Source organism: Lepisma saccharinum, chromosome 14, assembly GCF_977018435.1.
Source record: "Lepisma saccharinum chromosome 14, izLepSacc3.1, whole genome shotgun sequence".
Taxonomy (NCBI): Eukaryota; Metazoa; Arthropoda; class Insecta; order Zygentoma; family Lepismatidae; genus Lepisma; species Lepisma saccharinum.
In genome coordinates this window covers 54,503,620-54,516,635 of record NC_139242.1, presented here as the reverse complement: position 1 = coordinate 54,516,635, position 13,016 = coordinate 54,503,620, and the positions used below count along the sequence as shown (strand labels likewise).

At 39.8% G+C, this 13,016-nt stretch overlaps 1 protein-coding gene across 1 annotated transcript in view; it reads right to left on the bottom strand.

The window, feature by feature from the left end:
* Positions 1 to 3,667: 3,667 nt before the first annotated feature.
* LOC145998364 (uncharacterized) overlaps positions 3,668 to 13,016 on the bottom strand; it is a 28,036-nt gene continuing 18,687 nt past the window's right edge. The window contains exon 3 of the mRNA XM_083134773.1: positions 3,668 to 3,944. Within this exon, the coding sequence (XP_082990899.1) occupies positions 3,668 to 3,944 (277 nt within the window). The remainder of the gene's footprint in view (positions 3,945 to 13,016) is intronic.

The window sequence follows — 13,016 nt, the reverse complement described above, 5'->3', positions numbered from 1 at the left end:
TTTTGTATATTTGATAAGCCTAGGTCAAGGTGTTTGCACTGTTGATCATAAGATGCATTAAATTGTTTAACGTTTGCAAGAATAGCAACTTCACATATTTTCTCAGCTTTCTTTTTAACGTAATAGTCAGTGCATGCAATATTTCTAGTACTCCAATCAATACCACCTACATTAAAATCCCCTATTAAAATAACATTAACATATTTCATTAATATTTCTTGTAAAACCTAAATATTAAACTCATTTATATTAAAATCTGGTGGAAAATAATGAAGTCCAAATAGTATAGAATCATATATATGATTAAGCAATTTTATCCAAATTACATCATTATTTGGGAAAGGAACTTCAATTGTTAAAAAATCAACTGTGTTTTTTTGCCAATAAAGCACAACTACCACCACTTTTTCTATCTTAGAAGCAAGTTTCTATCTTTTCTAATCACACTATAACTAGGATCAAGATGGGTAAAATAATATTTGTCTTTCTTACAACAGTTTTCAGTTGTAAGTACTAATTCAGAATTTTCCAGATTAATATTATCTATAAATACATATATCCAATTTTGATTTTGTGTTTAATCCTCTTACATTTTGATACTAACAATTCAACTCTCTTTTAGGTGAGTTTGTCATTCAGATAAATTGTTATCACTGTTTACTATGTTATTAGTAATATTGTCTGTATTGCTCACGATTACATTATCATTTTTTAACTTTCCGTAAAACTGTGAAATTAATATACCTTCAAATCACACTTTCGGATCAAATAATATATCAAAGTTCTCTAATGTAACTGCTATGTGAAAAGAAGCATAAGTATTATATCTTCTTTTCAGCCTTTTTACTTGGTAGTTTCTATGATATAATCTTGAATTTCTGTAGAGGTAACATTAGGATAAAAATCTAGTAACAAATAATGCTTTTTCTTTTATACCTTTCTGTAAAACCGGTAGTTTTTTAGAAGAGTTTTGACCTTGCACCAGTTTCTTAGCTTCACTTGCTTTGTTTACTTTTTGCGACAGAAAAGTACGGATCACTGAACTGTTTCTTTTCTTATCTGATACAACATTGTTATGCAGAGCTACTTGCTGTTCTGACCTAGATACGTTTCTTATTTCCTTGTTGGGAAGGTTTGCTGTATGGCCTTGGCTTCTTCAAGAGGCTTATTAGTGTTTTGTTTACTTTGCACTGAATTAGATTGTAAAACACTAGCATACAAATTCTGCTGGTTAATTGTTTCAAGCTTCTTACTTAATTCTATATTTTGATCCCTAATTACAACTATTTCAGCCCTCAAACATTGCACCTGATTATTTAACTCTTGCACAGTTAATATCATCACTATTACCACCACTAGAATTTTCTTCAGAAATCATGAAATCGGAGTGGAGTTACTTACTGCTTTAATTCTAGTCTCAGATGGCGTTGGGGTCACCGGCATATCATCGTTGCAGAGTTGAATACATTTCATGCATTTATATGTTGAAACTTCATTAATTATGTAACATTCCACTTCAATCTTGCTAAGTTCCAAACATGGTTTCGCATGAAACCTAGTATTACAAACAATGCACGGTAAAACTTGTTGTTTACCGTAAATTCCTTTAGCACAGATCCCATAGAAGTCAGAAGCTGGCACCTTGTTGGTTTAAATGTTGACATACCAGACTGTCCCACCATCAGCACACTGACCTCCATAAGGTGAAGTTTGCGAGGGTAGGTGGTGCCACCGGTGAAAGGCTGTTGGCAGGCATAGAGGACAAGTTTGTGAGATCAAGTGAAGGCACACACTGTATGTTTGGTTTGAGTTGATGTTTTAAGTCCAGTTTGTGCACAGTAAGGTTAAACGGGACTGGATCTACAGTTTAAAGTGGAATTCGAACCACTATGTGCCTCCACCAGGTATCGAACCCGGGACCCCTTGATTACAAGACGACGACGCTACCACTGCGCCATCGGGCGATGCCCACGCACTGCATGTGTAGCAAGTGTTCCCGTGAAGTTAAAGTGGGCACGATGAGTGAGCAAATTGCACTTCAAGCAGTGCTGCATTTTTTATGGAAAAAAGAACTAACAGCAAAAGCAGCAGTGGAGGAAATTTGTTGTGTGGAGAACGAAGAAGTGGTGAATCGAGCGACAGCTTCCCGTTGGTTTAAAAAATTTGCTTCAGGTGATCTACGCCTCGCGGACAAGTCCCGCACAGGACGACCTCCGATAGACATTAACGAGTCTCTGCAGGATGCTGTGAATGCTACACCACAATCCAGCACACGTGTGTTAACAAGAGTTGGTTAGCATCCAAATCGACAGTAATCCGTCGCTTGCATGACATGGATTACACCAATAAACAGCCCCGACAAAGTCTGCATGAGCTGACAGAGGTGCAGGCCCAGCACAGAATTGCAATTTGCCAGACATTGCTACAAAACCCACGTGATCTTTGTTTCTGGAAAAGAATTGTGACAGGAGACGAGAAGTGGGTGTTTCTGAAAAACCCTGATACACGTAAACAGTGGGTGAAAAGAGGACAGGGCAATCATGTACAATTGGGTTGTATTAATACGCATGCGCGAGATACATGCATTTCGCGAGGCGGAAGATCTACAATGTTGCCAGTTCTCTTTGTAGCGTCTTCGCTGGCATTAGGGGGGTGCGTAGGTTGCAGCACGCATATTAATGAGCAATTGCACCTTCCACCGGTATCATGGGTATTTGTTGTTGCAGATTTTTGCTCGGAAATTCACGTTTTGCGAGGTGGAAGATCTCCAACGTTGCCAGTTCTCTCCTTTTTAGCATCTTCGCTGTCATTAGGGGTGTGCGGGAAAGATTTTTTTTGGGTTGGGACGGAATCTGGATGGGAATTTTTTAAATCCCGACATTCCCTGCGTTCGGGATGGGATTTCCGATAATTTTCACACACTTACAATGCAGTAAACTTCATTTTAAAATGACCATTCGGTATTTCTCGACTGCTTAGGATAACGTAAAGTCGGGAAATCATTTCCCGAATTTGGGATCGGGACGGGAAATCCGGGTCCCAACTTTATGGGATCCCGCACACAGCATTTACATCATTTGAGGGATGTGCGGGATTCCGAAAAGTCGGGACTGGGATCGCGAAAAAAAATTCCCTTCCCGATCCAGACTTTTCGGGATCCCGAGCAGTCGAGAAATACTGAATAGTCATTTTAAATAGTCGTTACTTTGTGTACGAGAAATGAGAAAACAATCAACTAAGGTGAAAATGTCGTGTAGATTTCGAGATTTTCAGATATTCTGGAAATTTCAAACATTTCCCGTCCCGACCCAGAAAATACGGTCCCGCACACACCTAATTATATTATATAAACATATTTTTTTTTTACCTGGAATCCTAAAATTTATTGTCTTCCAATTTTCAAATTATACATCTGCATTTAAATAGCATTACATTATTATATAAACATTAAAAAAATGTCACCTGGAATCGTAAAATATATTGTCTTCCAATTTCAGTTTCCCGTTGCTTAATGTTTCTGCGAATGCACTATCACTAAAATGAACACTAAAACTAAGAAGTACTGTTTAACAAAGAAAAGTAGTTTAATGTTTTATAACTAACTAAAACTCATGCTGATTAATTCAAAACAAAAACTCTTACACTGGGTACTGATTATTAACACATGTTAAAAATTCACCAAAAATACCAGTGTGTGGTTACTGGTTTCTCCAGATAAAGTCATGTAATTATGAGGCAAACAGGGCTTCAGAGGTACCAACTGGCATCTAAGTTTCCTTTTTGCTCTCATCCACATGTTCTCAACATTTTGTGTATCGTTGGGGTCTACAAAGTTTTCCTCGTGGACAACAGCCTGATGTTCGTAGATGCCACCTCCAATTTCGTTTATGCGGTTATAGGCTCTCCAGGCATCTGATACAATGATGGTTCCAGGTAGTATAAACCTGAAAGAAGTATAAACTGTTTTTAACACTAGAACGGCGAAGGATTTGATACCCCCTAGAACAGTGGAAAGGGGTCATTTTGACCCCTCATAAGGAATGCATTTAAAATTATAATTATATTACAATGGGAACATAATTTTTATTTTGTATTATTTTCTGCACTTTAGGTATTATAATCACAGTGTTTAGGTGGGTTTATGATATATTTTGATATAAAATAAAAATGATAATCGTCAACAACTGAATACTCCAGAATACACAACATTTCACTATGAGAAACTGCTACTTGATACCAAGGTCCATGAAGACTTTCTCCTACCCCGCTTGAAGATATCTGTTCATAACAGCCCCTTTTCCGCGAGGGGCTGGGATTGTAAATTTGTGACATTATCGCGGACGCAAGCTTTCCCTCTGCCTTGAAAAACTCATTTGAAAACAACGATGAGTTGTCAATATTTTCCAATAGTTACAACTAAATTTTGACTCATTTTGACTCATTATATCGTTTACTTTATTTCTGGGGCATGGCATAGACATATAGGTGCTTATCTAGAAATACACAGTCCGTCCATTAGGAAAGGTAACCGATTTTTTTGCCACGGAACCACCAATGCCATCTATGAAGAAATATATATACTACGTAGCGACACATCTCGACTTTCTTCCGGCAAATTTGCAAAGCACCAGCGTCGGCAGTCGAAGCATACGGATCTTGTGACTGACAGTACCTGTGGAACGTCGGTCGGAAACGGAGCAATGTGCCATTAAATTCTGTTTCAAACTGTTTACGGTAGTGAGGCATTGAGCCGTAAGAACGTGTTTAAGTGGTATGCAAGATTTCGTGGTGGTCCAGGCTCTCCAAAACCGAAGATAGTGCGCATGCAGAAGAGCCGAATCAAAATTTCTTCGATCCCAAAGCATCATCCACAAGGAATTCACTCCAGACGGTCACACTGTGAACGCTGAGTATTATGTGGGTATTTTGCATTGTCTATTGGCCAGGATTCGTAGAGTTCGGCCTGAATATCGGGAACAGGGCTCATGGTCTCTGTTGCACGACAATGCACACGTGCACAAGAGCAGGTTGGTACACCAGTGTTTGGCCAAAAAAGGGATAGCGGAGCTCAATCATCCCCCATATTCTCCAGATTTAGCTCCATGTGACTTCTGGCTATTTCCAAAACTGAAATTGGCGTTGAAAGGAAGGCGTTTCGACACCATTCCAAACATCCAAAACGCTTCGACCGCGATTTTGGAGGCAATTCCGAAAGAGGAGTACCAAGACTGCTTCACAAAGTTCTACAACTGCTTCAGTGCATGTATTGACTCATAAGGTGTCTATTTTGAATAAACGTTATTGTAAACTACCAGTCCACAACGTCTTGTCTTTCATTTCTCAATAGTCACCTTTTCCACTGGATGGACTGTGTATATATCGGGAAGAGTTCTTGGACGCTGGTCAATTATATCACATGTAATAATACTAGCAAAATTGTCTTGATATTACAAAATCTGCCAATAATACTATAAGACCAAAAGTGTTAAATAGTCGACTTTCGATCTCGCCACCGAAGTTCCCGTGTCTTGGCCTGGCCATGCGTGTTCTTCACCAATTTCATCCAATTATCACTCATCGTTGTGATTAACCAAAAGTATACCTGCCGCAAAATTAGTTTGGTATTGATGCTTGGGAAGCACGTGGAGAAAGTGGGTCTACTTTACTGCGGCAGGGTGGGTTGCTGGCATGTGAGCCAATCAAAATCGTCCCAGTGCTTCACCCAAGCTCTGGTTACCTAGCAACAGAAAACGTTTATCACGGTGTTGCCGCTTATCGGGCAATTGTTCTTGTGATCAGTTTTCATGTTGTTGGGAGAGGACGTGTTGTTTGTTGTGTTGCTGTGATATTTTAACTGGTCCGTTTGTTTAGTGTTTACTGAATTTAGATTATTCTTTGTTGTATATAGCGTGTTGTTTTAGGGTGTTTTTTTTTGTACATAATTTTCTGCTTGAGTGTGTCGTATGCTTGTGTGAAGAATGTCAAGCACAGGAGGCAATACTCGAGGAATTCCTCTCAAAGGCCAAACGTGGGAAAACGTTTGTTCTGTGCGCAAGTATTTTGAGCAAGAAAGAAACAATGGGGGTCCAATCATTTCTGTAAATAAAGTTCTGGACAGGACTGCTGTTGCTGTCGGCGTATCTAAGAACACTATTGTTACCATGGGAAAAGAAGAATATAATGTGGTAGAAATAAATCAATGCGAGGCTTCAAAACTGGAAACCCCAGGAAAGAAGAGGAATATCAGTAAACGCGTAACAAATTTAGATACCTTTTAGCGAGATGCTATTCGTCGCCATATTTACTCTTATTATAGGAGGAAGTTCATCGCACTGTAGGGAAACTGCACGTTTTGTTGAAAGATTCGGGACTTTTTCAAGGTGGGAAAACACCTTTAAGGACAGTCATAAAAGCTCTGGGATTCTCATACAAAAACAAATAATGGACGCAAATTAAAGTAAAGTATGGAGGCATATGGGGATGTGGAGGTAGGGCTCCACACATTCTCGACCTCAACCATATTATGGAGGTGATGCGGTGATGTGGTTCACCAACTGCTTTTACCCCATGTTTGCCCTAGGTACTCATTTGGGCTGAGTCGACTCCGGAGTCGCTAGGGATATTTGATTGATTGATTGATTCATTCATTTGTTGTTTTAAGTTCACTTTATGCACGGGAAGGCTAATCGGGACTGGACCTACAGTTTAAAGTGGGATCCGAACCACTGTGCCATGTGCCTCCACCGGATATCGAACCCCTTGATTACAAGGTGACGACGTTACCACTACCCCATCGGGGAGGCCTGCTAAGGATATTTGAAAGAGTTCCCCTTACCACCGCGGGTCTCCCACGTAAAAGTCAGACGCCTCACCAACTGGACTTTGTGCAATTCAGTTGCGGTATAATTGAAAGATGGGCAGACTTTAATGGCGACTTCGGAAAGAAATTATTATTGAAAGTGTATATATTCAATATTTTCAGAATGAATTGAAAAGGTAACCTGTAAACAATGCTCGTTTCGTTAATTCGTTCATGTTGTAAGGGAGATGGAAATGAAGAGAGAAAACAATAACACATTCATCATTGTTGTCATTATTGTTATTCCTTTTTCCTTGAAAAACAATAACACATTTCATCATTGTTGTTCTTTTTTATAACACATTTTCCTCGACACAGCGTCAGAAGGCTGCACTGCGTACCGTACCGCATGATATGGCAACACCGTGACGCATGTTCCTTCAGCTCTCAATACCAAACTAATTTTGCGGCAGGTATAGTAGAAATGATTATGGATTAGCTATGGGAATATAGGTTGGGAGGACGTCTGACTGCTACGAGACCGAGTTCGATCCCTTATGTGTGTGATCTAAGGTCGGAAATTTTCCGGCTTTGTCCCTGCATGAAGCACCTTTGGAGTTCATCCAGCCTCAAATAATTGGGTTCTTGGGGACAAACCTTGGGGTGGGCTAAGCCAGCGGGAGCGTGATGGGATCGAATATGTGTGGTTAAGGACACGGTGCAATGTGGAATGGGAACTTTGCCTTACCGATATGAACAGTAAAGAGATGGCGTAAGAATATGTAACAAAACACATTCATTATCTACCTTCATTATTTTTATCACAGATATGTGTTCTACTAAGAAAATTGATGTAAATAAATAAATAGTAAAATGAAAAAGTTATAGAATAACAAAAAGATTGATTGATTTGTTGTTTGAAGTCCACTTTGTGTACACATAGACTAATCGGGATTGGACCTACAGTTTAAAGTGGGATCTGAACCACTATGTCCCTACACCGGGTATCGAATTCGAGACCACATGATAACAAGGCGACGACGAGATTAACGAAAAGGTTGTTAGTTACAGGTGATAAAAATATAATGTATTATTGTTATCATCATGCACTAATTTCCACAGACACTGTCACTACAAAACTAATTCATTCAATAGCCGGAACGCCAACCACAAATGAATGGACGTGGGAACTACTTTGATTTTATTTGATTTAGTTAATTTTACTTCACTTTTCTGCCACTTTTGGCTAATTAAAAAGATGGGATTAGTGATGATGATACGCCTCTCACAAACACCCATTCCGGGATTCAAACCCGGGACGGGACCCCTGGCATCGTAGCACGATGTGCTAACCAGCACTCCGTCATGGTGGCCAGCTCATGGGAACTACTACTACTAATAATAATAATAATAATAATAAAACAATGTAATTTTATTTATAATATTATTATTAATATCATCATTAGTGATTTTTTGTTTTTATTATTATTATTTATGTTCATCATAAAAGATACTCTAAATATTGTGATATGATCATAAAGGATCGTGCGGGGTGTAATTAGTGACCCTTTCTCAATCCACCTAAATGACAACCTCACCGTACTGCATTATGCAGGCTAACAAGGTTCTGGCGTCTGACTCCATGGCCATGGGACTTGTGTTGTGTGCTGTCAATATGTACTACCAATATGTACTTGTAATTTCTTTCTTTTTTTTTTCTTTTCAGGCCACACACGGACAAAAGAAAAATTTCGTTCAAGTAATATATCTCCTTCCTCTTTACCTATTATTAACAAGGTGTAATAAAGGATGGACTTTCGTGTATTATGTCGCAGCAGGAGCTCAGGGAGTTCCGACAACAAACAGAGTGTCGGAGTGTTCCAGCTCACTAATCATACCGCAGACAATTGTCTGTGATCATACTGTAATCAAGTATTTTGCTTATTTAGTAGGTACTTGGCAACTTTTCCGGGGGAGCCTGACCTCCCGAACCCACCATCTAAATGCGACGTTGCATACAAAACCTCCAACAATAATTGCGTACAAATACTAATCGAAAACATTTGTGCCTCTAATGCTCTTCCATGTAAAAAGACTGGCGAAGGAAGGAAGGTGCTACCACGATGACGTCACAGAATTCTCGCCCGCAGGGGTTGTCAGAAAGCCCAGTTATGGTGGGACCTTCTCAGGCAGGGAGCAAAACCAATTCCATGGACCTTGACTTGATGGGACATGTTCAGGACGTCCTTCCTTGTCCAAGAACTCTACCTACATGAGTTTTTGTGAACTGCGACAAGTGGGAACATGCTATAAACGCAACCTACGTAACGCAGATATTGCAGCATGCATAAATTAAATTTTATAGGGGTCAAATTGACATCTCCCGCTGTTCTAGGTGAAATTTCACTGAAATAAATTGTACTTTGTAGATATCAATATACCATCTTCAAAGCAAAAAAATTACGAAAAGTCACAAAATTTCAATTACATGCCCACACCTTGTGTAAGTTGGGTTGCCTATTATAAAATGTCGTTGTCCTAAAACTTTTGAGAGCTACTTTTTCAGAGAAGTGTCAAAACACTTATAATGTAGAAAACATCAAGAATTAACCACTTTTTAAAACGAGCATTTGGAAGTTCCGAACTGCTCGGGATCTCGAAATGTCTGGAAATCATTTCTGGAAATTGGGATCGGGACGGGAATTTATTTAACCAACTTTTCTGGATCCCGCACACCCCAACTAATGACTCAGTCGGGAAAGTGATCATGTTCAGCTCCCAGATGTTAGATGAACATTGCTCTTAAACTTAACGCGCCTCAAGTGATATATCATTATGTGTGGAAGCATTTTCTATGCAGAACATTTGCTACGGTCGAATACTCTTTCTAAAAAAGGAGGACATTTACCGACTTCTAAAAAATCTGCCCAGATGCTGGACAGACACCTAAAAAGAAGGACATGTCCAGATAAAAGAGAACGTCTGGTCACCCTATTTGTAGTGCATAAAGCCACGTCCACATAGGCATCCACCGTTCCGTAACTGCATCGTGTATCACACGTTCTTATCTGGATGGTATTGCGTGCAACCTGAGCCCTAAACAATTATGTTAAGAGTTGGGGTTTGCTCCATTTCATGACTTGTTGGTTTTTCCACGTCACATCAAAGGGTTCAGCTCATTCAAGTTGCAGCAAGTCTGGACGTGCATAGAACATTCATAGAACAGAGACGTGTAACACTCATTCCGTGACAGTCGAAGAGAGACATGGAGTGGACCCAAGAACAATGGCGCAACCACAGGGGGCATTGCTTCTCCCCCAACCTTCGACGGAAGTCAATTCTAGGGGGCAAACATTGATGGTCAAAGACACCTGCAGGAAGCACAGGTGAGCAATTACCCCCCTTGATTTCAAATTTTATGCAAGTAAAGATAAATTTTGGAACACTTTCTTGCTCGCGTCGCTCTCAATGTCGTTTCTCAGTTTCGTCAAGTTCAGATCCGTAGCTAGAGGGTGGCAGGAGTCGGCCATGAACGCCAAATGATCTAATGAAAAAATATTTTGAAAGAGACAATGCTTTGGCACCCCGTGGTGCACCGTAATAAGGGCTAATAGGAAGGGGGCAAACATTGATGGCCAAGGGCACCTACAGGGGAAGGCACAGAGGAGCAATTGTCGCCTTCGATTTCAAATTTTATGCAAATAAGAATAAATTTCGTAAAATTTTCTTGCTCTCTTCGCTCGCAATACTTCCTTTTCTCAGTCTTGTCAAGTTCAGATCCACAGCTAGGGGGCAGCGGGATTCGGTCAAGGATGCTGAGCACAGGCATGCGTGGACCCTCTGATTAACTCGAGGGGGGGCAAAAACCTTGAACCTCCATATTTAGTTCTAAGTTTGTATAATTGTGTTCCTCACCAAATCTCGGTTTTCCTTTCCTTTTCAATGTGTCATGCATGTAAATGTACGCTGCAGCGACTTCCATGTTCGTACACACTCAACTGGGGAAACTCGGGAATGTTGCAGTTACGGACTCCGGTGCAAATTGAAAAACTTTCATGCCGTAACATCGTCGCGTGCATTGCCTTACCCTGTATCAACCTTGTTATGTTATGCGGTTACGGAACGGTGTTCTGTTACACCTATGTGGACGTGGCTTAATATCTGCACATTTCAATGATACTGCGAGTAAACAATAAATAAGAAGCTATGCCTCTTTGCGGAGATTTCGGATGCAACAACAGACGTTGCAAGAATTTTTTTTTTTTTTTAAAAAAAGATGGAATTTAGAGGCCCAAGAAGATTAGGTTTCCCAGATAAACATGCTTACAAAACATATTTAAGTTTATTATACACACATTTCTGTTATGATGTTTTAGTGATATTATTATTAATGTAATGTATACAATTATAAATTCAAAAATTACCACATATTGGAATAGAAAAAATTGTTCGAAAGTTTCCTAAAGATAACTATTGCGAATGTTTATATTTTTATTCCAAACTATGTGGAATGTAAATTCATAACCAACAAAGAGACTTCAGACATGGAAAAAGACACACGTGTCGCTTGGAAACCAATTATCATAAAAAAATGAAACCTTCCGGACTGAAGTGACATGCCAAACTGCACGTGTCACTCGAACTGGGCCATTTTCTTAATAACCGTCCATCGTGTCACCTTGGTCTGTTTGTGGCACATGCATGGTCGTTTTTTTTATTCAGACTGAAGTGGCGTGTGTCGCTTGTCGCCTCCAATAATGGAGTTTTAAGATCGAATGTAGACGCGACGTGGGAACGAGCCAGGCAACATTTAAACCAGCCTCAGCGGAAAGATAGGCTGCAGAAGCTTGCATTGGTGAAATCCTCAAAGTGGCAATTATCACTTGTTGTTTCGATATGAAATATATCTATTAATACCGAAGCGACAAACAACACGTGCTGCTTGAAAGTAAACCAATGCAACTTTTCGAACGGAAGCGACACAGCAAGCTTGCATGTCACTCAGACTGGTCCGTTTTCTCAATAACATATATCATCTCGCCTCGTTCTGTTTGTAGCGCATGCGCGGTGAATGCTTGCTTTTAAGGAGATTTTACACCGAAGCGACATGTGGCATGTGTAGCTTAAGGATTTCACCAATCGAAGGCAGGCTTTGTGCAACCTGTCATGCCTTTACAGTGTGAAACGTTGCTGTTGATTGGCTCGTTCTCAAGTGGTATGTGACACGCAAGCGCTTGAGAATTCACACCGGAGTGGCAAGCAACATTGGCTTGCCCCTTTAGTCCGAGGGAGAATTCACATAAAAGTGACAGGTGACATGTGTCGCTTGAGGATTTCACCAACCGAATGCAGTTGCAGCCTGTAATCAGCTACTGTGTGAAACGTTGCTATTGATTGGTTTGTACTCATGCGACACGTGCCGTCTATCGCTTCTGTGTAAATTCTTCCCAAGGCAAAATATTTACCGCAGTTTAGCGAACAACACAACGAAGCGACACTATGCATGATGTTGGAAAAACGACTCTGTCCAAGTGACACACAAGCGAAAAGCGACACGTGTAGTTTGTCATGTCGCTTCGGTTTTAAAAAAAATGCATTCATTTCTAAGAGTCGGTTGCCAAGATATATACGACACGTGTCACCTGTTGCTTCGATCTGAATGGTCCCATTGACTGAACGGGTTCCTATCTTTTGTCGCCTGTTGAGTGCCGCTTATCGCCTGATGTTTCGGTGTTGACATTCTCCTGAACGTAAGAATTAATATATTAAAGAGCAATGGCAAGGTAGCTGAGACGGGCTAAATATAGTATGATTATAAACAAAGAACACTAAATTTGATGTAATTGGGCCTTCCCTAGCAGCCATGGGTCAAAAATATGAAAAGTTAGATTTTTTTACACTACGCCTAATGTTTTCTTTTTCTGGTTGTGAATACTAATTCAACAGCGGAATAGGAATCTGATATAAATTTCTCAAAATTGTAAAGAAAATGTATTAAGTGCGTAAGCGCATGATATTTTTTATTATTATACACTATGACACTGTACCCTATCCGATATTATAATATTAACACATGTTTTCTTTCCCCTCCTATTCTCGTCCTTTATTTCTTTGGTTACAACAATTTTAAAATTATAATTCCTGTAAATAATAAAGTGGAAGAGATTGCGAGACATGAAACAGAATATACAATATTTTTGGTAATAACTATTCTCGA